Source organism: Ambystoma mexicanum, chromosome 10, assembly GCF_040938575.1.
Source record: "Ambystoma mexicanum isolate Mex_15411 chromosome 10, UKY_AmexF1_1, whole genome shotgun sequence".
In the NCBI taxonomy this organism is placed as follows: Eukaryota; Metazoa; Chordata; class Amphibia; order Caudata; family Ambystomatidae; genus Ambystoma; species Ambystoma mexicanum.
In genome coordinates this window covers 461,356,812-461,383,150 of record NC_090932.1, presented here as the reverse complement: position 1 = coordinate 461,383,150, position 26,339 = coordinate 461,356,812, and the positions used below count along the sequence as shown (strand labels likewise).

The window sequence follows — 26,339 nt, the reverse complement described above, 5'->3', positions numbered from 1 at the left end:
ATAAAGAACAGGATTTCCCTCAAAACACTCTCTCTCACGTCCAAATGCCCTAACACAGCGCCATAATACCTCGTAGAAAGAATAAATAAGAACCACTGACCGACCCATGAGATTGTCCTACGCCTACACCCTAGAGGTTCCCAGATACAAACTGACTACAGCCGGCGGATCTAGTTTCCCGGTGATAGCTGCCCAATTTTGGAACGGACTCCCCCCCTTGAGCTCAGAATTGACCAACCATACCTTAGATTTAGACAGAATGTCCTCACTTGGCTACGGACCAATGATACCTAACTTGACCTCTTCACTACCTAATTGATCCCTGATCCATACCCATGACTGTTCTCCTTAAGGTTTGCTTTGCCTGACTATGTCAACTGTATATGTTCTCTGTTATCACTTGTCTGTATCTTGGGTATATCCATTGAGACTATTGATCACTGCAAATGTATGCTAGTATCAATGTTATCATTGCCTATAACCTGTTTTCACTCATGTATGTACCACCTGCCTCTGTAACTAAGCTTCTTAAATTTCCTTGTAATGCTTGCGCCCAGCAACCCAAGGGTTTTGGTTTGCGGTATATTAAATAAACATATATGAGCTCACTTAAGTTGACTGGTCATTTTCTGCATTCTTGTGATATGCGGGCCCTTCAGTGTATCCAGAATGTGCGATTTATGGGAGGTAGCTTCGTCATATAAAGTCGGACAATGTAAGGTGCAGTTTAGAGGATAGTTCTCGTGTCTAATGCTGCAACCCTATAAAGGTTCAGTGTGTGCTATTAAGGGGGGGCAGCTCAGCTGAAATGAACGGAAGGAGAAACTTCAGAGGCAGGGAATACCAGGGGAGAAGAGGACAAGCTGGGAAATTGCTGGGGCTGAGTTGAATGTATAGAAGAAAGGCCAGAAGGGCTTGGAATGCAAGGCGAGCAGTGGGAATGCTGGGAAAGGTTTAGGGTGAGGTGAGAAAAGCTGGAGGTGCAAAAGCAACAGCTGAAGAGAACTGGGGCTGTGAGTGAAGCAAAAAAGGCTGGGTGAGCTGGGGATGCTAGGGAGGATTACTAAGGCAAGAAAAAAGGTGGCATCCTAACCTGGGCTTTGCACAGTTAGGAGTCCAGAGCTGGCTAAGCACAAACACGGCACAGCTAGATAAATACATTTTAGGACTACGATTTGGCCAAGAACTATGAGCGAAATAACATGCAGTCACAATTTATGGAAGGCAGGAGCTACAACCAAGGAATACGTAGAACGGAGATATGCAATACCAGCACTTTGATACAAGTCGATCAGCGTTTGATGCTTAAAAGCCATCTTTTTCAATGCCTCAAAAAACGAAATTAGGTTTAATGAGATTCGAAAAATATTCATAAAGCAAAAGCAATTATTTCAGTCTACATTAGAATTTGAAGTGTAAATGTACCCATTATATTCAACTGGCCAGTAGATTTGCTTATGGGAAGGCAGCATAGTGCGAGGAGTCCTACGGATCCCTCACTGTACCCCTGCCTAAAGTCTCCTCCCAGGGGGCCAGGGAAAGGCTGACACTTCTCGACCTTGGGGTAGTGTACTGCGGGAGGATAACCAGGGTGGTGAAGGGATCCCGTGGGATGAGACGCAGTACTCCTCTTTGAAAGGGAGTAACTTTTCTTGTATACCAAAACATATAAAATGACGTATTGCCATCATAATGTATCTGAACCCCATGTTAAATTTAGAAATATAGGCAAATTAGGTAAAATCTCTTTACCTTTGGGAGCAAGGGGGATTTTTCTCCATTCAAGGTACAACGGTTTCCTCCTTAAGTGGGGTAGTTACAGAGAAAGGAAACTTGGAAATGGTGGTGTAAATAAACTGCCTTCCCCTTCGCTGATAAAACCTGATGAAGCATTTGTAAAAATGTAAAAACAAAATATTTCTCAAGTTAAAAGTAGTAAATTAACAGTTAGAACTAACTGGGTCTCAAAGTCCCATAATCCCAAGAGTACTAAGACGACGAAGAGGGTTGAAGAGCAATGTAGGCCTGAAGGTTAGGGAATTAGGCTTAACCCACACTTGAGGTAGGCTAAGAGGCTTAAAAAGCTCCCTAAGGGGCAGGCCATTAGTAGGGTCATGGTTGGAGGAGTAATAGCAGTAGTAGCAGTAGCTGAGGCATGAGAAAGTGAGCCATAGTCTGGATTGCAGCGGTTGCACAGCGGAAAGAGGAAGGTTCTAAAACTTTGTCCCCCCCATGTGAACCTGATTGCATAGCATTCGCAGCGAGAAGCGTGCAGCAGACTGTGCCCAGAGGCAGGCGTGCCTCGGGGCGCTGTGGCAAGTCGAACTCCAGGCCTGTGTGGTGGGAGTGAAGGCAACTTGAGAAGAGAAGTGTGACCGGTTGAGAAAACTCACCGAAGGCGTGCAGCCTGTGAGGCAGAGGAACCGATGAGTGTTTGTGTGCTACGAAGCTTTCACGCAGTGCATGCGGGCAACTCTAACCAGTTGCTTTTCACTCTTGAGGGAGTGAAATTGAATGAAGCTGACCGGAGGAGCTTGTCAGACAATGGAGTGCAACAATTGTATCACTCGCGTATAGATAAATACGCTGTCGGAGAAGGTTTTGAACGTTACAGATTAGAAAGACAGCTTTAACAAGGTCAATAATGGTTGTTTACCTAAAAGTAATTCTAACACTAAGACAGAGCCTAAGTAAAGCCACAATAACATTGTATTCTGTGAAATCAAGTGTTAAACCTCAATAATGTGAACCGAAGAGAACAAGCATTGCCTTAAACCCAGAATTGAACAAGCATTGCCCTCAGCCAAAAGAATCTACAGCAAACGTTTATGTGGGAATAACTTGCTGCCAGAGGAAAATGGGCTACAATAATATCTCTAAATGTAGAGCTTGTAAATGAATGGCTATGGTGTAAAAGAAACAGCAATTAGTCATGAACTCACATTGCCAAAGCTAATAGAGGTAACATTGGAAATACTTGGTTGGTGGCTTGACAAGGGTGGTTGAAAAGTGGTCCTAGAAGAAAGTTAGTGTTAAGAAGAGAAATAGACATTGCTTGTCCAACAGAAAAAAAGGGCACTGGTATGAAGCTGCTTAAAGTTGCAGTGTTAAACTTCGGAAATGTCAGTGGAACTGAAATTTCAGAAGCATTCTAAATTGAAACACTGAAGCAGAGAAGTGAAACCTGCGGTGTATCTCTGAAGGAGTAAGGTCTGGCAGGAGAGTGGACCAGACTGAAGTGGGAGTAAAAGACCGGGAGTGAAGTACCCTGGTAGAAGTGGAATGTACTGTGGAGTTGTTCTTAAACAGAAGTGTTGTGTTTCATGGTGCTAAAAGGAAAGCCAGGTGAAGAGAGCCATTGGTGTTTAAGGTGCTAAGAGAGAATCACTGTGGCATTTCCCAAACAGAGGTTATTGTGTTCCATGGTGCTGAGAAAGAAGCACTATGAGGATAAGCCAGTTTTAACCTGTTTGTGTTTTGTGAATCAGGTAAGTTGCAACAAGGATCATCCTAACCAAGAATAATTTTGGTACTGTTTAAGGCACTTTTAACTATATATTTCCTGGAGAAGAACAACCTTTTCTGTGTTGAACTGTGGAGTATTGGAAGTTTCCTTTAACAATCCGACGTTGTCAAGAACTGTGTTGCACCTCTGTTTCAACCCTGGATTTCCTTGTTGTTTTGTGTTTTTCAACGGAACGGACTGTGACCTGAAAACTGGGGAAGGGAAGGGGCATTTGCTCAGGTTATAATGAAAGACTTTGAAGGTGTTATAAATACCAATATTGATATTGTGCAATGCAGTATATTTTTTTGTTTATGTATAGATGTGAGGGCCAGAAATGTTATGTTAGAGCGTTTACCTAAGTTTATTTAGGCTGGGAAATCCCTGTTGGAGTAGGGCAAATGAGGCGTTTGGTTGAAACTTTTATTTTAATAAAATGGTATTGTTTGACAAATCATCTGAAAGTTGGCTGCCTCATATTTCTGACCCCTCAATAGGCATAAGGTTTCACATTAGTTTTCGTCTGAAAAGTTGCTTTTCAAAGATTCTATAACTTGGTTCAAGGCATGTGAACCAAGTTATCAAGAGCCAAATTTGCTGAGCATTCCGCTGGCAGTACACCCAATTTTGATGCAACCCCAACTCTACACAGTGCATTATTATTTTTTTATTTTATTTATTGAACATTTGTATGGCGCCTGTACCTCAAAAAGTGTTTCCAAGTGCCACAAGACAAGGGGGGAGGGTGGGGGTGAGGGCAAAAAATAACAGTCGCGAACCTACTAAACTTTGGGACATTTGACAACCTTCAAAAGAATTGTGGTTCAATTAGATCTTGTACGATATTTTAAGAGATTAGGCACCTAGCAATGATGTATGTTTAGATACACTCTTATCTCAAGCAACCCCACAAAGTATTGTAAAGGTGTCGAAGGAGGAAGCTGACAACGGTGGCATGGTGGTGGTTATAGAAATTTACGGGGAAAAAAGGTCCCCACTAGCCCCATCATCTAAGAGTGATTTCACTGCCTCAAACTAATACTAAAGGATACGTCAGAATGTTAATCAAAATCAAAGTCCACCATCCTGTGTCACAACCTACTTCTATCCCTTACGCTACACCTAAAGACTAATATAAGCCAACAGAAAGCTCCTTCCCCAGGAGAATGACTTCCTTATACTGGTGTTTGGGTGAAGTTCAAAAGAATGTTCTCTTGAAAAAAAGGTTGCCACGCGTAATGACTCCCTTTCCCGAACTTGCGGGTTCCACATAATCTTTGCACAACTCCACGTTGTGGACCAGGAGAAATACTCCCTTCTCTTGGAATTAGTTTGTATAGTTCACAATAAGGTCAGGGGGAATGACTCCCCCCACCCCCACTCCCCTTCCCCTGGTGTCTTTTGAATATGTTCGAAACGGTTTTGTGTCGTCCCCAAAATAATAAGTCCCTTCTCCTGGTATTTGAAAAGTTATTTTTCTTGTCTGTCAACTTTCTGTATGTTTTTCCACTCTCTCTCAGCATCAGCAAAGTCCTAAACCCTTAACTGCTGGTTAATGGACTTAACTTTGTCACTGCGCTGAGGACGTTCTGCTCTGGTTCCCAGAACCATTGTATTGGGGGGCCCAGACTGTTCTCTGGAGGTCAGTGGCCTTGTTGCTGCCAATGCAATGAAGATTTTCTCCTCAAATGCTTGCTTCACTGTGGAAGAGTGAACCAAGCATCCATTGAGAACGTCCTTGTTTCAGTGGCAGCAATAGGCCCACTGCCCACCCTGACCAGTGTGCAGTAGCTATTTTGTTGCTACTGGGACAAGGGAGATCCTCCCTGATGCACTCTACACAGTTCCGTTCCCCTAAAGCACTACAGCTGCCACTGGGGTGAGGAACATTTCGTTGTGTCCCTCTCTCCGCCTCCCCCGTATCCCTACTGGGTATCCCGTGCCTCCCTTTACCTTCTCGTGGGATGTGGCAGGTCAACCAGTCCTTCCTGGGATGGGGTTTCTTGTCAGCAGTTTGCACTGCTCTTGTCTGTTTTGGCGGTCCCGGCGCACCTTCGTAGTCTTCCGCTCCTTACAGTCTTGGCACCGCTCTGGGACAAGACGGTCAGCATTGTTGCGATCACGCTACTGCTTCTTCCATTCCGCCTTGCAGTTGGGTCTGCTACTCTCAGACCCAAAATGTACTCTCACAGCCGGCCACTGGCGTCCCATGCACAGCCTTTCTTCCAGCCCTCACTCAGTTCGAAACTCCTGGGTTGCAGTGGGCTCCTGGCTTCTCCGTGATCAGACTTCTTCTAGTCCCTCTTTTTCCTTTAATCTTGAAGAATCCACCCCAGCGCTGCGTCAACACCTGCAGATGTCTCTTTGGCATTCCTAATGCCTCCGGTAAGCCACCTTGTGGCAGTACTTAAGAGTTTGTGTTTTCCCTTGTCTCAGTATGTTCTGTTCAAGCAATATCCCATGTGCTACAAAAATACATGGGCTTACTCTCGATGAAATGGCTTGGTATGGAAGGGGGGCTAGGGAAGCGTTGGGGAGTAATGTGGCTCAACGGGATGTACCCTAGGTAATCGTCCTTGTCCCCAGAGGGGGGAGTCCCTCCCTGCGAGGTCCTCCTGAATTAAACCAAACCTAGGGGGACAATTGGGTAGCGGTCGCACCTCCCTAGCCTTATAGGAAAGGGCTCACCCCTTGGAAGAAGTGACAACACCTTGCGAATCCTCACAGCACACAACAATTACTTTTTACTGAATTACAAATTGCACAGAGCTCTCAGGTTTACTCATGCCATGCGTAATCCAGTCCTTTTCTCTTTGAATTCTGGAATGTGTAGCGCAAAATTTAAAATTGGAAAGACTAAAGTACGGAATTCAGAAAAAACCTTCAGAGCTCTGTACTGTCCAAATAACCATTTCACAGGAGAAATTAACATACCTAGAAAAACATGCTTCAAAGAGAATAGAACTTTTTTTTAAAAAAGATTACTGCATTAAAGCAATCTGCACATCTCCCACCAAGTACGTCACCGACCTATTTGAGAAAATGTGAAGAGACAAGTTGCATATTCTCAAACAATATCCTGAACCAGCGGGCCCGAGAGAACTTGGGATCGGGAATCCAAAGCAACCGAGGCACAAACAGCAGAAAAGACATTACAAATACATTACGCAGCAGCCATATTTAGGCCTGAATGGGCTCGCACAGTGGTACAATTAAGGTCGCTGAGGCTGGAGAAATTAAGGCGCCCGCAAGAGGAGCACCATTACTCAGTGCTGGAAATGGAAACAATTTATTGGCGAACGGTCACCTCTTTGGAGGGGCGATGCTGTGGGGGCGGGGCGGGGCCGGTACAAGGAGCATGGCCCTCAGCCAGTTGCACAACAGTATCTTTTCATAGAACCCAATCCTAGCGATTTGCATAAAAGCAAAGATCATTATGGGAACATCATACTGTCCACAATTTTAAATGTTAAACATGTCTTATTGTCATTCAGTATGAAGCCCTTTTAAGTGAATAATGGACTCTTCGGTTTTCATTAGTCACAATATTCACCTTGACAAAGTGAGGTCTTTAAATTGCAGGACATATAAACCAGTTTGGACAGTTGCCCATGGGGAGGGGGGGGAGAGGGGGGGGGAAGAGGCGGGGAGAGGGGAGGGGCGGGTGGTTGGGCTGTTGAGGTGTTGCGCGGATGGCGGATGCGTTTGGAAGTGGCGGGTAGTTGGCGGAGCTGGGGACGGGGTGTGTGTTGGTGAGGGGCGTTTGTTTGCGGTAGGGTAGCTGTTGGTGTGGACTGGTGGGGTGTGGTTGTTTGCGGTTGGGTGGCTGGTGGTGTGGAATTGGGGGTGGTGGTTGTTCGTGTTTAGGTGGCTGGAGGTTCGTGTGGAAGTGTGGGTGTCGCTCGGGTTGGTCGCGGTGGGTGGGTGTCAGCGCGCGGTGCCTCGCCTGAAGCTCATGTTTAGGCGTACGGGCTGGGGTCTCGCGGGTCTGTGCGCCGGTCTCCGGGCTCGCTGGGTGGTGTGAGTTTGGGGTGTTGTGACTGTAGGTGTGGATTGGTGGGGTGTGGTTGTTTGCGGTAGGGTGGCTGGTGGTGTTGAATTGGGGGTAGTGGTTTGGTGGCCGGTGGTTTATGTGGAAGTGTGGCCTACGTGTTGATTGGTGGGGTTGGTGCACATCATCCTTTAGGATGGGGAAGCGCCTGCGTGGGTCCGCCCACGCATTCGATAATTTAAGAAGACAGTTGCCCATCATCCTATTGGATTGGGAAGCGCCTGCGTGGGTCCGCCCACGCATTCAGTAATTAAGAACAAGAAGAATAAGAAAGTTGCAACATTACAACACTATGTGAGGCTTTGGCAGTGTCTGCCTGCAGTGCCGAGTCTGCTGAAAAACTGTTCCTCGTATGTGCAATGTAACGAGCACACTGCTTCAGAAGAGTCGGCAGCTCTCCTTGCCGAGTCATATAAAAGTGGCCTGCTCTAGATAAGTATTGTGCTGGCTCCTGGGTTCGGGTAACGGAGTTGCACTCACGCAAGACATATTTTGCCGGAGCTCAGCTCCGTCTTGTTTCGGCCCATTTCCTGCACTGCATTCACCAAAGTCAACGGGTGAGCACTGTGGGCTGGATCAGAGCGTTAATTCTGTGACGGCAAGAAATTAATGGAACAGCAAGGTCGGCGCGCAACTACTTCAAAAACACTAAATGGGAAAACCTCAATCTCTGCAGGTATGTGCATTATTATATATATATATATATATATATATATATATATATATATATATATATATATATATATATATATATACATATATACACACACGAAATACACCAAATGTAAACAAGAGAATTGAAACCACTGGTCAAAAGCTTGGATGGCCTCCGGGCCGTAAAACTTCACAGTAACCACAAGCGTGTTGTACACACCTCATCCAGTGAGCTTTTAAAGTGAATCATTGTGTATTATTTAGACGCCACGTTGACCTTTTCAAAGGCACAACCTGACGTGTATATTTGAAAATCAAAAACATTGAGATTTCTCTAGCCGCGTACGCCTCGTGTACTATAAACTCTGCCCGCATCACACACGCTCGTGCCAAATTAACAATTAGTATGTGCAAACTTAAAAGAACTGCTTCTCTAGTTTTATCTGGGCAAGCATACATATTCGTGTTCCGTTCATTAAAAACAACTGAACACATCCGTTGTTTAATTATTTGATCACCCTCTATTCAGCGCAAAAGCAGAGCATACACATCATTAAGACTCCTTAAATAAGGCACCGGGAGATGAAATTACTTTCCCAGGATCACAGCTTTAGTAGCTGGCGTAGCTGCGATTTGAGACGGGTCTACAGCTTAAGCATCTGACCACGTATCTTTTCATATCTAGTTGTTAGGAGTATGTGTTAATGTGTGCCTTTCAGAATACCGTGTCATAAAAATAACTTGAGCCGCACAGGGACCATAGTAAAATAGTTTGACCAATACATAAATCCTTAAAAAAATATGTTCAGCAAAAACAGTAGAATTGCAGCCCCCCTCTGACCCCCATCAATGTAGGAATACAAGTTCCAGAATGCAAAGCAATGCAAGTCTAAAAAATGACCTTTAGTTTCTGCAAAAAAACTTTCGAGACACAAATCCACGCAACAATAACATTGTTAACGATGGAATTTCTCACCTGCTTATAGGCAAAGGAACCCTGTTTATTTATATGTGGTGTGAAGACAATGTTACATTCTACGTAAATCCGTTTTATGTTCGTCAAATAAGAACAGAAAATCAAAACGGGAGCACGTTTAAATACCTTTGGCTTCAAATTGGATATAGAATTGGATATTTCACAAAAGCTTGGTTTGGTCTTTGATGCAAAATGGCTAATGCCCCGTCATTTCTTATCGTAGGCCATTAACTAAGATGTGTAAAGTGTTTAATTTGTCCAGTAGCTGCCTGTGCAGTGTTCACTGTATCTCACAGGCACCCTTTGATCCCTGCTGAGGGAAGACAGCCACTGAATTTCATTTCCGCCCTGATCAAACCGACAATCCCGGAGGTTTCAGACTCATGCCGAGAACCTCCCCCCCCCCTTCCCCCGCCACTGCCCCCCCCCACCCCTCTGAAAAGATAATGAAAACCCGGAGGCTCCAGAACAAACCCAAAGGTTAGGCGGGCCTGGGCACAACACAACATCTCAGTTTGCTACTCAGTGACTTGATTAAAAAGAGGCTCGTTTGGGCAGTTTACCTGTGAAGCACTGAGGGATTTAACCCTCAATGTCCCTTCAACTGAGAACTAAGAAACGGAATCTTGCATTGCCCTTGAAACAAGCATTGGCTAAGCCAACAGTTTTGGCTTGTGTAGAAGTATTAGAAATTTGCCAGGCATTGCTATTAGATGCCCAGGTACTTACAACATTTTGCACCCGCTATCAATGGCCAGCTAATGCCACTCAAGCAGTACCTGGCAATTGCCTTTCCCATGCCTACACAAAAGCTCAAACTTTAGCCTTAGAAATCTTTCAACCCCTCCATAGAGAGACTGCTACATTAAGGTCGCCTAAAAAGTAGATATGTAGAAAGCGTCCAGTGAGGTAAGCAATACATCAATGCCAGCAGGCAGGTGATAATGTAATATACCCTAAAGAACCACAATCCATAACAGTCTTGGGAGCCAAGGCTCGGCAGCCAAAGCCTACCACTCAGCTTTGCACGAGGGCGCACGATTTGGAACACAAAAGGCCACCTCTGAACAGAGTAGCACTCCAAGCTTAAGTCCAGGGTTTTAATGGTGAATCGGATTTGCCCAACTCACGCATGTAGATTTGAAAACAAAATAGCATCCTGCGAAAATTTTAACAAGAAATTGTCGGTTTATTTATTGGAACTATGGCAGGGCGTGTGGCTACACTGCCCAGGATAGGCCTGGGTGGGAGGTACAACCGCAGAGGCCATGATGGAAAACAGGATTTCACAGACTGATTAAGCCTGAGTTCCAGGCGGTCTGATAGGCATGCGCCTCTCCTCCTAGATGCTTAGATCTTCAAAAATGATATTTTGCAGCATCAACCAGGTGTGTGTCAGACGTTAAAAGGGTAATTTTACCAATTATCGATCAAGTTTCCAGCGAGTAGTAGTTTTGAGACATTCTTGCCTAGAAAGTAAAATGGCAATCTGGGCAGAGCGTTTCAATGTGTGAGGGATATGCTGACCAGTTTGAGATGTTTCAGCAATGGTTTGAGGGAGTGTGAGGAATTCCACCATCCGCACGGTGGGTGTGCTCTCACCAGGCTTTTTTGAAATTTTATATGAAATTGAATGATGGTAGATTAACCTCTGGAAAATGTGTGGGGCTAATCCGCACACACTTTCCTATGCTCACAGCACGACAAGATTGAAGTCTAGAGGCAATTCATATTGCAAAGGCACCTTTACAAATACAAGATACACACCTTTGTAACAAAGGTTTAGGCTGGTCTACAAAATCTGCACTTGCCACTGGCAAGGGAGAATTGTGTTGGTGAATAGGAAATTGTGCTCTGTGCACACGTGGAGATCTAGCATTCACGCTAGGAGGCGAGTGGCATTCATACCTTGCTATTAACTCCCAACTTGACATCTGCATTTACGTCACTAACACTGCTGCTTCCAGTGCTTGTCAATTTCTCTTTTGTTCATATGCAAACAATCAAAAGCGCTACACCAGTCAAACAAACTAAACTATGGGCTGCTACTACTAGCAATTTAGGAAAACTATAAAACGATCTTCTCTTTTATATTTACTATTGCGCTACAACCTTGATTAGCCACCCTATCTCTTACCTCGTCCCTAGTCATTCAGTTTACAATTCCGCTATTGGTCTCTGCTCTTTCACCACATGCCTTTAATACTCCCTCTCTGCTGTCCATCTCACTTCTTCCCTTCGACTCATGTCTTTCACCTTCTCACTATTGTTGTCAAGTGTATCCAAGGTCTTACTCCTCTTTATCACTCCTCTCTTATTTCCCCAATATTCTCCTTTGCACAATAGATTTACAATCCCAATCGCTGCTTACTACCACTACTCCTCCTTGGGCTTCCTTTCCTTTCCATTATTTTTCACTTCTGCCGTTAAGCATTGGAACTCCCTCCCACTGCTCATCAGCCTCTCCCCATCTATTCTGTACTGTAGAAATATCTACTGATTGATTTTTTTTTTGTAAACTATTTTTATTGATTTTCACAAAACAACAAGCAAACATTCCCCTCCCCCTCCCATGTCCCCCCTCCCAGCAACAAGCTAATCCCCTTCACCCATCGACCATTCTAGAAAAAAAAAAACCTCTACAGTCATTGCAAATCCAGAAGCCTCAGTCGCTGTGGGCACCACATCACCTTAAAATCGTCTTTAAGAACCTTCAGTAGTTCCCCCCCCAGTCTGCCGCGAAGCTCTGGGCCTTGTTGTCCATGGCATAAGTCGCCCATTCCAGAGCCACTATCTCCCACAGCTTTCGGAACCAGTCCTGTATCATAGGAACCTCTGGGCCTTTCCATCTCTGGGCTATTAGCTGCATAGGTGCAAGAGTCGTAATAGCAATAGCTTTTTCTCTTCCTCTAGGTTCACCTGCCCCAGAGTCCACCCGGCCACCCAAAAGAATGTGCGCTGGAGTCCTTCCGTCCCCCAGCCCAAAGGCCAGTCCCTGTGCCTCCCTCACCTCCCCCCAGAACGATGACAACTTGGGGCAATCCCACCAAATATGCTCCGCGGAACCCACCATCCCGCAGCCCCTCCAGCACATCCCCGACACAGTAGGAAAAAATCTATTAAAGGCATGGTCTAGTAAAAATGTTTATTGTCCCTACGGGTCGGCCATGTTTTTTTAAGCCTAAGTGGCTCGATTTTAGAAAACTTTCCTATGGACCTTTCCCGAGTTTTCGTCCATGGAACGCACGCAAAAACAAGCACCAGGGAGCCGCCATTTTCTGATAATCCTATCTTTTCCCCGATCGCCATGGCTGACCTGCTTTTGCAGCACTAAATCAATTCCACCGCCCCTGAGCCTGTCATCAGCAGACTCGTACCGCCCATTTCCCAACGCCAAAGCATGTCTCGTGTCAACATTCGCTACGCTTCAGCTAATGACGTGTCGCCATGGAAATGGCAGGACGCCTCTCTCCCCAATAAGTATAAACAGACCTTTTCACAACACACAGCAGCCGATTTTCGATTCCATTCCTCTCTCTGTGTTACTTTGAGTATTCTGTGACTCGTTTCAGTGCTGTGGTCAGCTACCTTCGCCGCTTGTAGCCCGTGTGAACAGATACCAGTACCAGCGCTATCAATTATTTTAGTTTGTTTAACACACAATGGCTACAATAATGCCCTACATGTACGAGCCCGAGTATACCGAGGAGGAACTACTGGAAAGGGAAGCACGCGAAAACGATGGGGATTCGGACGGCAGTTGGCAGGACGAATCAACAGATGAAGAGCCTGGGCCTAGTCGAACGGACGGCGTCTCCACCTGGTGCACATGCAATCGGTGCGAGCTAATGCCAACCGAGGACGAGAACTGCTGCTGCCGAGAAAACTCGGGATGCCTGGCCTACATTTCGGAAGGCGAGCCACGACCGCAATGCATCACCGAGCTGCCAGACTTCACGGCAGCCTGCCTCACACGGGCCGTGTTGAGAATAATGATGGTGCTTATGCACGAACTTCGAGCAACTGTTCGTCCTCGTAATCCGAGTAACGAGTAAGTATACTCTGCTTGTCATGCCACTCCTATTTCATGGTCTTCTACTATATCCAAAATTACATCTACATATCATTGTAACGCATTTAAGTTGTTGAATAGTGTGCATTGTCTAGATAGCATTTGTCTGTGTAAAATGCCATTAGTTACAAGAATTGTCATTGACAACAAACATTTATTAAACTTATCTTGGTCATTTAAAAACAGTTTGTTTCATTCCTTTTCACAGGTGGTACAGGCTGGTGGCCTATCGTTCCTTTACATGGTGGCTTCATGGGAGGCTTGGACACCGCGTTCGAAGAGTGATACCCGCCTGTGCCGTTCGTGCCATTAGAGAAACGTTCCCGAGTGACAGCGGTCAGTACAGGGGATTTTCTCTCGCTCTGCTGCAACCTGACCTGTATAATCTTTAAAGTCTTGTATTTTTGTGTCATGAAAATAAGATACAAAATAAAACACCACATATATTTTAACAATGGTTGTCTCGATTTTTTAAATGAATCAAGTGTGTCTCCATTCAAGGATGAACGTCAGACATCTGTGCTCCGAATGGGTGAAGGTCTGGTTGCTGTGAAGCAGGGTGGTCACTATCTATCTAAGCTAACATAACATATTCTCGATAATGCATGCACTAAAACACACTTGTTCAAAGTCTTTCAGTAGGTTATGTCTCTATAAAAGTCACACATATCTCTATACTAACATTTACCATTGGATTATACAGTCTTGACCACTATAATACACCGGTTGAAGTGTGGGTCTGTGCTCACAAGAATCTCCGGTATGTGGCATTTGTTAATGATAAGCAACGATATACTATCATTGATATACTCCATATTGATATAAAGGCGGTTCGCGCCGGTGGATGCGCGCTGGCATGGGGGGCTGTGACGGGCGCAAACGGCCAAGGTGCCAAACTACATGTACACTTCAAAAGGTGTCCCACGCCAAGGGGCCATTGTTCACATGGTCTCCTCAGACACTGTCTCCAGGCAGGCCTCCCCTGAGGCAGGCCGCCCCCCTGCAATCCACATAAGTGTGTCTCCATTCAGCAGTCTTCCTGTGCCTTATCTGCATGCCCTACGCCCATCCATCCCACCCCCCTCTATCAAAGGCGGTTCACACCCGGGGATGAGCGCTGGCATGGGGGGCTGTCAGGGGCGCGAAAGGCAAAGGTGCCAAACTGCATGTACACTTCAAAAGGTGTCCCACGCCAAGGGGCCATCGGTCACATGGCCTCCTCAGACCCCGTGTCTCCAGGCAGGCCGCCCCCCTGCAATCCACATAAGTGTGTTTCCATTCAGCAGTCTTCCTGTGCCTTATCTACACGCCCCAGGGCCATCCATCCCACCCCCTTGTATCAAAGGCGGTTCGCGCCGGTGGATGCGCGCTGGCATGGGGGGCTGTGACTGGCGCAGACGGCCAAGGTGCCAAACTACATGTACACTTCAAAAGGTGTCCCACGCCAAGGGGCCATTGTTCACATGGTCTCCTCAGACCCCGTGTCTCCAGGCAGGCCTCCCCTTCAAGCAGGCCGCCCCCCTAATACCACGACATACATACGTCATTCATTCACAAACACACCCCAGTTTCTAATACTTTAAAAACCACTCGATATGTCTCATGAGAAAATCTTTGTGCTTTGCAAGTCAACTCTTGAACGTGCTAGCTGGGAACCACTGAGATCTATGCTAATCTGCTCGTGACCGCTTCGAGCATACCCATCAGTGCGCTACCTGTGGCCATCCACCTATTCTCCTGCAACATACTGCTCTGCTTGCTGAATCCAACTGTTTGTTGGTCAAGGTAATGCCATGTATCCTGGTCATATTTCACAGATTTTTAAATTTCTATCTATTTTCGAGTAGAGTACACAATAGTGCTATGTTCATTGGTCTCATTGGTATTGACTTGAAAACTCAAGCAATGGAAACCCATTGCTATGCTATCAATAGATCTATTTATTTTCATCTGTGACTATTGTGATTGAATTGCATCCTTCGGGGGTCCAGTCAATGTAAGCATGTTTCCTTCTCGTGCAAGACAGAACATCCAAGGAACGAGTCACATGTTCAGATTTCAGTCACATCAATTATACATTTCTGCAACTTATGCAAATACTAAGCAGCACATAATGAACTGGTATAGTTCCTGCGACCAAAACAAACCTTGCATTGATCATTGTATGATTCATTTACTTTTGTTTCAAATCTTTACTCTTGAAGATTGTATAATAATGTCGATATTTACTTTTCAGATTTATCAACAATGCCTGCCTGTTCGATTAGCGGTTGCCCTTCGAAGACCCATGCGAAATCTGAAGGAACTACAATGCATGTATTCCCGAAAACTGTTGATCGAATAAGAGAATGGGTCAGACATTGCGGATATCCACTGGATGAGCTGGAAAGTAGAGTCCAACAAGTCTTAGAGGACAAGAGGGGTGATCGATACCGCATCTGCAGCCGGCACTTTTCCTTGAACATGTACACAACTTCTTGGGTAACAAAGAAGAATAAACGGCGAACGACGCGGAAATTGCGCGAAAACACTATTCCCACTCTATTCGTCCACATTCTGCCACCGGTGAGTCAAGTGTCCGGATTTAGCCTTCGGCCTTGCGGTAGTGTGTAGGTATCCAAACGGATTAATTGATATTGTAGGTGTTCTATCCCTTGTAATAATTTCGATATTGATATGTGTAAGTTTTTTGAATAATGATATTTATCAATAGATTCTTTTTCGATTTCATAACCCACAAACGCAATGTATATATATATGGGGACAGGGAACTGTGCATTTTTCAAGTATTCTGTCGGTTTACATGGCTATTTTTAATATTGGCATTTCATTATCAATCATTAATTGACTTTTACAACTTCTTGACTATCCCTTGAATCTGAAGCAAGAACATTCTACATCCTTGACGCGGTCGCAATTATCAACCACTTCTAGCGCGTATCAGGTAATCTTACTAGGCTAATCCGCTACATACTTGTTTTATGCATGTCAAGTAATAGTTTTATTCTATCGTGTAATTATTTTACCGAATGTTTGGTTACTGCTTTCCAATTGATATACACCTTAGTTATCGTCCACTGGTGTTTGTTTTCAGTTATCATTAGTGTTATCCATACTAATGCAAGTACTGTCTTTCAGGGAGATGCTGAAGCGTCCGCCACATCTGCAACATTTCTAGATGTTTTTCAACATCAGGAGGTATGGATACTGACAGCTCCATCGAGCATCATCATCAGAGCTGGAATTCTTGTGGTTTGATTGTTCTACACAATGTTTCATTCGTGGTTAGCCGTTGATATGTACCTGTGCTGTCGACCCCAGGTGTGTGTTATGTTTTCACAATTGTAATCCTCACTAATACAAGTACTATGTTTCAGGCAGTTGATGGAGCTTCAACCCCTGCACTTGATGCAGAGCCTGACATTCAAGTATACGAATCGGCGCAACAGCTTTCGGAAGTGCGCACTACATTTGCAACATCCATAGATATTCTTCAGCAGCACGAGGTATGGATAATGACAGCTCCATCATGCGTGATCATATAACGTGATTCCATTTGCTATACTTTCTTCCCTATTAGGGAAAGTGCTGTGTTTCAGGGAGACGACAGAGCTTCCATCACAATCACAACATCTCATTTAGATGATGCAGATGTAAAGGAATCGTTGAAATAAGTCGATGTAATGTGATCATATTTGGATTTTCCTGGATTCTTTTGGACAATGCATCATTTGCGGTTATCTCTTTATATCTACCTGTGCCGTCGACCCCAAGTGTGTGTTGTGTTTCCAATATTGAAAAGCATACTAATGCAAGTACTGTGTTTCAGGGAGATGCGGATGCCTCCTCTCCAATACAACCATTCATGGCAGTCCATGCAGAGCCAGAGGTATAGATACTGACAGTTCCATCAAAATAGATCATCACTGGTCCAATACTTGTCGTTTGATTGTTGCACACAATGTTTAAATCGTATTTGGCTATTGAGATGCACCTGTGTGTTCGTCCTCAAGTGTGTTTTATGCTAACAATATTTTGATACATAGTAATGAAAGTACTATGTTTCAGGGAGACGATGGAGCCTCATTCCCTGCTGTCTATGCGGATACAGAAAATATAGTCGCTGCAGCGCAAGAGGAAGGGAGGACATGCGGAAACGAATCGGAGCTACAGCGTGCAGATGTTGAAGGTCCAGTCAAAAAAGTTGCAAAGAAAAAAAAACAAAAAAAGGTTACAAACAGTTCATAACTTTAAAAAAATGTTTGTGCTGAGGACTATTTTATGTTTTTTTTCCAGTCAATTCTACTACACTCCATCTTGTGTTTAAACTGAACATCCCTTTTTCAATCTCTCCTCCAGTTACCCGTGGGTGTCAGAACTGTACACACACAGACAGTGAAGCGAATGAGAGATGTGGCTTGCCAGACCGTGTACACTATGGAGGAACTTAACTCAGACGAGGCGTGGTCAGGCTCGAGATGCTCATGTCCAATGGCCAGAACATGAATTAATTGTGTTTGGAGACTACAGCAAAGTTGCATTGGACCATAGCTACAGTGCGACCGCACCACCACAAGAAGATGTTATTGAATGTATTGAAGATAGCTCTGAAGTAGTTGCAGATCAATTTACACAATCTACACCCGCCAAAAATTTGCCACCAAAAAACCTGTCGACATTGTTGTGTTCTCCCATCAATGTCGAAGTAATAGATGTTGAAATGACAGAGAATGAACCAGCCGCAGCATTCAAAGAAGCATCACAACTTGATATCAGCGATATTACTTACCAATGTGTTGAAATCTCCACAACGTCAAAGGCCGAAACAACGTTGATGCAGGATGACAGTCTAATGAAAGAGAGCAAATACATTGTATTTGACAGTTGTTTGATGGAAATTATAAGTATGCTGAAATGTGTGCATTCCATTAGAGGGAAAGTATGTGGGAAGCCATTGATTAATGTGACTCGTCAAATAAAAGGCAGTAACGTCAAAATAAATGCCGCCTGTAGATTAAATCATAGGTTGTCATGGTCTGCACAACGATGCTGGGGAAACTGCCAGCAGGCAATCTACTGTGTGCAGCTGCATCACTTTTTAGTGGCTCCAGTTTTAGAAAGTTAGAGGCTTTCTTTCAGTTTGTGGGACTCCATTTCATTTCTAAAGCGCTGTACTACACATACCAACGTGATTATCTGTTTCTGGCCATTAGTGATGCTTGGAAAATTGAACAATTGTCTCTAGCAAGTACATTCAAAGGCAAACGATTCAGGCTAGCCGGCGATGGACAGTGCGACTGCCCTGGATTTTCTGCCAAGTACTGCACCTACCACTTTCAGGACATGGATAGTAAGAAAATTGTGAGTTCGGTGGTCGTGCAGGTAACACAATGTACATCCTCAGTGGCCATGGAGAAACTAGGTTTTATAAAATCAGTGGAATATCTACAATCGAGGGGAATGCACATCGACCTCATAGCCACGGATAGACACTTTTCAATTGCCAAGACAATGAGAGAGCAGTTCCCACATATTAAACATCAATTTGACGTATGGCATCTTGCTAAATCAATCAATAAGAAAATCTCGGCTGCAGGGAAAAAAAAAAGGTTTTGAAAGTATTTTGCAGTGGTCACATTCTATCACCAACCATCTTTGGTGGATCTCAAAAACTTGTGAGGGGTCAGTGGAAATACTACTTGAAAAATGGCGGTCACTGATGCACCACTGTACCAACGTTCACCGCTGGACAGCAAATGAACATTTCCACCAATGTGAACATGGCCCTTTGTCCCCAGAGGAGGCACGGAAGAAGAAGTGGTTGATTCCATCTTCACCGACACACAAAGCCATTGAGAAGATTGTTTTCGACAAAACTATCAAGAGATTTGAGAGGACTGACAGAATTCTGTCACACAGGAGTTTTGGAGGTGTTCCACAATATGTGCCTAAAGTACAGGCCAAAGCGCTTGCATTTTAGCTTTCGGGGCATGAAACATCGCACTCTACTAGCGGTCTTGGCCCATAACAGCAATGTCGGACGTGAACAATCTAGGACTAGGGGTAAAGTAAGGATGCCTCGCTACACTAAGGTGTTTTCAAAACAAAGTAAGCAATGGGTGATCAAACCAGTCTATGATGAAATGCAGTTCGACTTTGTGAAAGGCCTTATTGTTGCTGTGTTAGAGAAGCACAGATATGGAATTTTGGACGTTTCTGTGCAGAGAAGTGATCCATTGCCACCGAACATTGCGACTGAGCCATGCCCACCCGAAGCACAGCTGATTGTGAAGTATAAATCCCGGTTTAAATAATTGCAATACGATTGTCTTTTTGTAAATAAATGTTATTGTACAGTGTACCTGTAACCCTAACCCCTACCTTCACCATCATGGGTGGCGAACAAGCTGGGTGTCATCTTTGAATTCTCTCTATTCACCTCATATGTGTATGTATATATTATTTTCATGTCTCATCTCATGTAAATGTAAATGCTGCGCACTGTTAAAGGAGTGGAGGCTTGCGTATTGCAAATAATAAAACAAACAAATCTCACTTTTAACTCAACTCCTGTGGTACTTTATACTTTCCCTGACCTTCCGCCAAAAATTAAATGTCTCAATTTGGGCTGCAAAGCTCGCAGACAACGGGGACAAAATTGGGGCACTTAGAACGCGCCAGCCAAGCGGCCCGTGGCATTTGGGAGAGAAGCCAGTTCGCATTTGCACATTGAGGCGCACTACATAGACGTGATGTTGCAAATAAAGAATGCGAAGGACAGCGCCCAGATGAGGCCCACAAGTCGCACTGGAAGTATAAGGGTCTGTTTTTTGACCTTGAGACAGGGACCATGCCGAAAGAACTACATTTGAAGGGAGTGCGCAATAACGTAAGAGACGATAAGGCAGAACATTCAGAAACTAGACCGAGTTTCAGTTTTAGGTCAGTATACGAAAAATCATTGTCAAGAGCACGGTCCGTTTTACAGACTGCATTACGAAGAGACACAATGGAAATTTCAAATATAATGTAAGTAAATCTTTACACGCTTTTATACCGGAATGAAGATTTAATGAATGGATGCATGAATGAATGAATGAATGAATGAAGAGCTAGGAAAAGCAAGTAAAACTGTTCGTAGTGGGCACATGGGCATGCAGGTCCACTGGTCTCACCGATCTCGGTCCTTGGCCCAGCCACTTTTCCCTGCACTACGGGACTGTCTCTGTATCCTTCAGCCACTTCTCCCGGCATTTACCTTGCACTTGCCACCAGCTGGCCCTATTTAATTTGTATTCAACTAACCATGTTCAGCCTTTCCCCATGCGCGATTAGAAAGACACCTGGCCTAGTAGGATCGTTGTCTGTCTGCCCTTGTTCCCCACCTGCCTCGTCACGCCTAGAAACACTTGAGTATAGGCGCGTTATAAATGGCATATCATATCATTCCTCACGCATGTAGACTGTCGTTTATCATTGTGTGTGGGCCTCGATTTATCTCGTTACTTTTCGCATTGATTTTAGAGACGAACATACTCCATTGAACTATCCTTGCAAGCAAATAGTTTCTGATCGGCCGTAATAAATAAAATGAGTAATATTAATGAAGTTCGGCTAGCGAGACTAATTCTCATTTTTTTGTTTTCATAACAGGTATTTGATCCCTTTCTGCCACTGCCACCTGTTTGAGACACCGGCGGATGGATTCTTCAGCAGACACCTGCAGCTTCGTGTCAACAACTGGAGCACAATCACCATATTATGGGACGATCGCCAAGGGCCCACATGCCCTTACGCTGTACTAGTGGCTAGAAGCAACATATCAGGCTGGTCTAGTGCCTAGTTGATGGAACAGCCTTGCGGTTCACCGTGCTTCCAAAGTGATTCTTTTTACGAAAATGAACACCCTGTGTACCATAAAGGAACAGCGCGTGACTCAAGATGAAACGGAACAGTTATTGCGGATACAGATAAAAGAAAATAAATGGCTTCCGGAGTTCATATGTCAATTGCTGAATATTCTCTAAGCATTTAATGTCAAATAAATGTACTTTACCTTACCAAAAGTACCGTGTTGCTGTTTCATTTTAAAGTACAGTTTCATATTCCGAATTGTGGCGCGCTGTGTTGTGAGTTGATCTGTGTTGGTTTCCGGGTTCTGTGTGGAGTTGCGCAGAAGACGACTGGGCGCGTTTGCCTACGCAGCACAGTAACATCACGGGGAGAGGCGGGGAATATGAATGTTTTGATAATGTCAGGATCAGGGGCGGGGGAATTGATTTAGTGCCGCAAAAGCAGGTCAGCCAGGGCGATCGGGGAAAAGATAGGATTATCAGAAAATGGCGGCTCCCTGGTGCTTGTTTTCGTGTGCGTTCAATGGACGAAAACTCGGGTAAGGTCCATAGGAAAGTTTTCTAAAATCGAGCCACTTAGGCTTAAAAAAACATGGCCGACCCGTAGGGACAATAAAAAATTTTACTAGACCATGCCTTTAAGACGGACAGGGGTACTGATTGATTTTTACCACTCAGCCTATGTGGCCGAGACAGACCGTGCAACGCTCCCCAGCAGTGCCAGCTAACCTCCTCAGGCAGCAGCAAGCTCCCTAGACCACGAGGGAGGAAACAAAGGGTGCAGACTGTACTTGCCTTAGGGGGCCTAGACAAAAGCTCCCCTAATACCAACTTAAATTTTGAATTATCCAGGCCGCTATCACTATTCCATAGTGGGCACGCTAGATAACATCTTTGCTGATTGTAACACTTCCCACCTCCTGGGTGTAGAAGAGGGGCCAGATTTGTCTGGGCAGGTGATTCGATGGCAGGATGAGTGGGAGAATGGAAAGAGCAAGGGATGTAGTAAGTTGTGGGTCGTTTCAGGTAAGATAGGAGGAGGAGGCAGCGACAGACCCAGAGACCAGCCGGCGGAAGGACGGAGAAGTGAAGTGTGGAGGCGATTTCTGGAGCGGGTGAAGTATTGGTTAATGAATGCAATTGGTACTGCATTGTGTGTGTGTGTGTATGAGGGTAACAAGTGTGGCTAGTAGGGAGTGTAGGGCGTGTATGCAGTGTTTGTGTGAGTGATAGGAGGGTGTCTTCAATAGGAGTTGGGGTTGGACGAGGAGGGAGTAGTAAAAGAGGGTGGAGGCAAGGCCTAAAAGAAGCAATACATCTTAAGAAAAGAGTATGACGAAGAGAGTAGACAAAGTAGAGGTTGGTGGAGTTGAAGGAGGAGATCAGTGAGTGGAGAACATCAGACAGTCAGAGGGAAAGGAATATGTGGGTGACAGAAAGGATACTGAGTCGAGCAGAGTGTCTGCAAGTCACAATTCATTACCCCTTTAGATGACCAACTACTGGATAAAGTAGGGACAGTTTCTAAAGTCCCTGGGGGAACTCCTATAGAGATGGAATCCTTCCCTTATGTCTCCATTTTCAGTACAAGTGAGAACCTAGACAGTAGGGATAAATAATATATACTAACATGGAGGTTAGGGACGAGTTGCTTTTCTAGACTAGAGAGGGCCATTCACCCATTGAAATCTTAATGAAATACCTTGAAAAGTTTAAGCATTGATTTGAAGTATTCTTTGAGCATCCCTTCAGACTACAAGGGTTTCCTGCCAGAAGCTACCAAGGATTACAGGAAACCAAGTAAGATGCCTCCTCGATCACTATCACAAGCACACTATGAAGGTGGGGCTACTGCTACTGAATGTGATCAAAGAGGAAATCGGGAAGGAAGGGTCTGATCCAGGCAAAGCTGATGTTCCAAGGTTCATGACAAAGGTTTATGCCCTAAATGGGGAGTAGCAATCCATGCTAAAGAACATTCAGATTGAGTCCAATCTTCTTAGCCTGGTTGGGTGGTTATCCATGGCCCTCAAAGATACTGTCAAACACCAGGTCGATAGGTAAGCTGACTGCAGTAAGCGATCTTACTCTGCGACTCATCTAAGCCTAAGAATCTGTACTTTGATCTACTATACAGCTAAGCCTGTGCTAGGGGGCTTTGAGAAGCTGAGCAAAGATTGAGGAAGGGGCTGACTGCGCCAATTCTGCAAGATATTAAGTACCAGGTAGAATTACAATTGACTTCCCTCATGATGGTTTATGGGCCTTAGTGTGACTATGAGAAGAGCAGCATCCGGGTGCTGCCATTGGCATTTGACACCCAGAAGTCCACCTACAGAAATCCAAAGCTACATAAATTCCTTTTGAGGGAATAATGTGGTTTGGTGATTCCTTGGAGGCGAAAATCCAGAAATCTCCAAGGCCGAAAGGCATGCTAACGAACAAAGTAAAAAAATGTGACTGAAAGCCAAAGAGATTATTATATGGCAGGGAAAAGTTTGTTCACTTCAGTCATCCTCCAATAGCAGGACCAAACAATCCAGAGACAAAGTGGCTTCCTCATCCATCCATCATAAAGTTGCAGAAGTCCTGACGCCAGAAGAATGACGGGCCAGACTGCAGTGATTTTTTGCCAAGTTAGAAAAATTCCACAGATTCCTAAACCAACAGGATCAGCAGTTGTGGATAAAGCCAAGGGAGTATCTCTGGGAAGAGTTCAGACACTGGGTCTCATTAGTAGTGTGGCAGTCTGGAAATAAGGGTGCCGGTCAAATCGTACCGGCACGCTTTCCGGACCGCCACTCTACAACTCTGCGGGTGGGGGCTGTTGCGCCCGCGGGTCTGATATGCCGAGCCGCCGGGACTTGTAATGAGGCCCACTGCTTCCCAGAGGCAAAAGCAAAAGGCGAGCATGGACCCAGGAAGTCTGTGCCCTTCTCTCAAGGGTGCAATTTCGTGCCTTGAGATCAGATTGTTCAGGGACTTCTACTCAATTGTCTCTATGGTGCCCCAGCAACATGAGCAGCTCAGGTTTATTCTGGATCTGAAGATGTTGAATTTGTACATCTTCAGAAGGTCATACTGCTCATTAGGGAGAAGGATTTCTTGGCAGAAAGATCTCGAGGATGCATACTTCCATATTCTGACTGATCTGACTCACCAGAAGTTTAAGATCCTCCATTGCTGGCACAGTTTTAGTTAAGAGCCTTTACGTTTCGCCGCAAGATAGCCAAGTGAATTTTACCAAAGCCCTGGTAATCAGTAGTGGGTCATCTTCATTTAGAGGAGATCCAAACCCTTCAGAACCTCAACTAGCAGATCAGGTCAGCTACTCGGGCACAGCTGAAGGAACATGTTCAATTGATGTGCAAAACAATATTTGGGTTCCTTCTGAATTTCAAGAAAACATTCCTAGGACCCTCAGTTCATAGAAGCCAAGTTTTGGACTTTAAGGGGGATCGTTTTTCCGACAGGGGATTAGGCAGAGAGACTTAAATCTCCATTAAGGACATTACTAGCTGTTCAGGTGTCCTCAGTCAGGGAAGTGCTTCAGGTCCAGAGATATATGGGGATTTGTGTAATTAGGGTTTACCTAGGTGAGGTTACACAGGCACCCGCTAATACTTCCACGAGCACTGGAGGCCGGACTCGCATAATTTAGAGACTCAGGTGCCCATCAGTCCAGAGTTGCAATTTCAGTTGCAGTGGGGGTTGGACAAGGATAACCTGTAAAGCAGTTTCTCTTACAGGACCTCTCGAAGATTACAAGTCTGCTAGGTGCCAAGAGTCTGGGATGGGGAGAGAGGTTAGGGATGTTGTAGCAGCATAAAGAAAATTGATCCGGAAGGAGGTCCCCCAACTGGAGGAAGCTTGCGGGCATCTTCAGGACTATTTCCCCCCAAAATACAGAAAGGAGCTGTGATGGTGAGGACAGACAATATCACAGCAAGCAAAGAGATCAGATTAACAGGTTTGAGGCGTTTGGTACAGTGTTCCAAGGAGTTAGGGTTATGAGCAGAGACTAACCAGGTGTCCTTCGAATCTCGTTCACAACAGGGTTTTAGACAACATGTAGGTGGTACCACATATGCAGCGTTTCCCTCTGCATAGTGGGAGCTTTATTATCTGCGTCCAGTTGCGTTTCTGACAATGCTTTTTTGCCTTATGTCATAACCACCCCCCCCCCAACCCACTCACCCACCCCAAAGTTCTGGTCTGGATACCCATAGTGGGTGCTAGTGTAATACGGTGTCAATTTCTTGTCCAACAGGCCTAATTTGCTCCCACCCCTTACGTGCTTTCCCAGGGTTATCAAGTTACAGGAATTCTCAGTCGGAGGTCCTCGCCCTGGTGCCAAATTGGTAGAGGAGTTCATTGTCCCTCCTGCCAAGAGTTGGCAGTAGCTCCAACGTACCCCTTACAATCGCTTCCTGTCTGTTCAAGTTAGGGCTGAGCGGTATATCTAGTTTTGGAGATATCTATATTTTTCAAAATCTACATAGGATGAGACAATATCGTTCACATTGAGGTATATACACATTATTACATATACCCTTTTTTATTGACATTTACACAGCTGTGTGTATTCTCAAACAGGAATAGTAACATTTTACTTTCACTTTATATTGATTCTTATATATAAACGTGTTTGTGACATCTAACATGTAGTTGGCGGCTTACAATTGAGCATTTAACCCACATAAACAATAGAGATATTTCTATTGTATATCGAGATGGAGTCCAAAGATAGCGAGATCACTTTTGGTCCATTTCGCCCAGCCCTAGTTCAAGGGATCACCCGGTTTTCTGGGTGGTCAAATTACCATGTGAGGGGCCTAGAGACCTGCCATCGCTAGGAAAGGAGGCAGAGGTTCCCGTTTCTGAACTGGCCAAGATTTTTTTTTTGGGTGAAGACTTGTGGTCTACTCAGGGGTCTTCCCTTGCGATGTCACACTGGTGCTTAAATCTTTGAAGGGGCTTGCCTTGGAAGCCATTGACTCAACTGACATCAATCATCAATTGTTGGAGGAGATGGGAGCATTATTGTGCAGGCTTCTATTCAAGTTTAGTCTGAGGCTTACATTCTTTATTGTAATTAATCCTTTTTACCAAAGGTGGTTTCTAAATTTCGGACAACCCATTCTTCGAGCTTTTTGGACATCAACAGATAAGTATTAACATATCCTCATAAGAAGCCAGCTTTTAGGAGTAGTTATCTTTGGTGGACC

The 26,339-nt window shown here is 44.8% G+C and overlaps 1 protein-coding gene across 6 annotated transcripts in view; it reads right to left on the bottom strand.

The window, feature by feature from the left end:
* The window catches only part of NCK1 (NCK adaptor protein 1), a 1,070,986-nt gene that overhangs the window by 268,828 nt on the left and 775,819 nt on the right, over window positions 1-26,339 (bottom strand). The window contains exon 2 of one of the 6 annotated variants that reach the window (XM_069618031.1): window positions 18,048-18,107. The exons of the other annotated variants lie outside the window; for them this stretch is intronic. Coding sequence (XP_069474132.1) covers window positions 18,048-18,107 — 60 coding nt within the window. The remainder of the gene's footprint in view (window positions 1-18,047; window positions 18,108-26,339) is intronic. 6 annotated transcript variants of the gene reach the window in all.